The sequence below is a fragment of the Gavialis gangeticus genome, unplaced genomic scaffold (genome assembly GCF_001723915.1).
Source record: "Gavialis gangeticus isolate Ggan-Ray unplaced genomic scaffold, GavGan_comp1, whole genome shotgun sequence".
NCBI lineage: Eukaryota > Metazoa > Chordata > Crocodylia > Gavialidae > Gavialis > Gavialis gangeticus.
The window spans coordinates 183,487,058-183,488,317 of NW_017729022.1; the positions used below are offsets into that span (position 1 = coordinate 183,487,058).

The following is a 1,260-nucleotide window of genomic DNA, read 5'->3' on the forward strand; positions in this document are numbered from 1 at the left end:
GTCAAGTAGGCCAGAAGCCTGACTAAATTTACTCCTACAGCCTCGTTAGGGTTAGAACAGGGAGCATGTTAAAATGGAATCTGTTATTCTAAATATTTGCGTCACCTGAGCCAGATTTCGAGCTTGACCTTTCATTCTTTCTTTCTTTCTTTCATTCCCATGTCTGTAATTACTTGCAAGTGCAAAGGCAGCCACATAGATGTTTGAGTTTCTGATTGTGTCTGAAATTGGATCCATGGATATCTAAAGGCCTTGTCACATATTACATTTAGGGCATGATTGAGGTGTTAGTCATGCAATAAATAGTAATCCGGCCACACATTAAAGCCGATTTATGCTGTGCTAATATAGCAAATGAACCACAAAGTTATTCCACATATAATGTGTAACAGTTATGGCTAGTTTGCATCATGCCTTAAATTGAACATGTAACATGTTGGGACTAACTCATGATCATTCCTGACTATTGAGATGCAGCATGGGGCAGTCCCAGGGGAAGGCACTGTGTGTTATGTTTAAAGTATTATAACAATTTTCTAACTGTATTTAACTAAATGTCAAGTGGGAAAACATTTTTCTTTATTAAGATTTTAAGCCAAAGATTTTAAGATTTAAATCTTAAGATTTTAGCCAAATTAAAGGTGTGATTGTAGCATGTCAGCACATTTGGGCTAGTTGACATGGGTAACAAAAGCAGTGAGGATATGGTAACAAGGGCTTTAGCATGTGTTAGCCACCTGAGCACAGCCTCCCCAGGGACCCTGTACACACACTTCAGAAGGGACAGCCTTTATATGGTAGAACAACATAACCACATATATGACGATCTTGCTACTGGAAAACCGAAGAGTATTTAAGACAGTAATTGAAGAGAAAAATTAAATATGGAATCCCATTATGCAGTCGTTTTACAGAGCTCCTTTTCTGACTTTAGCCATGCCTTAATCAATTTATTAACATTATCAAATACAGAAGTGGAGGAGGGCTTTTATAATTTAAGTGATTTATACTGTGGTTTTGTTCAAAGCGCATACACCATAGGTCCTAATATTAAAGCCTTGAGTGTTATGGTAAAGATGGAATGCATAAATATAGAATCTCTGAATGTCTAGTTGGAATGGTTCAAGATGCATTTGTTTAATATACTGTAAATTCTAAATTGAACTATGTTTTCAGTTCGGATGACATGGATGGTCCTGTGGAAGATATTGGTAGTCGCTCATGTGTAACTCGCTTTGTGAAGACTCTCTTGTCAATAAT

At 36.9% G+C, this 1,260-nt stretch overlaps 1 protein-coding gene across 1 annotated transcript in view; it reads left to right on the forward strand.

Moving 5' to 3' along the window:
• USP34 (ubiquitin specific peptidase 34) overlaps positions 1-1,260 on the forward strand; it is a 237,910-nt gene that overhangs the window by 194,021 nt on the left and 42,629 nt on the right. The window contains exon 57 of the mRNA XM_019516623.1: positions 1,177-1,260. Coding sequence (XP_019372168.1) covers positions 1,177-1,260 — 84 coding nt within the window. The remainder of the gene's footprint in view (positions 1-1,176) is intronic.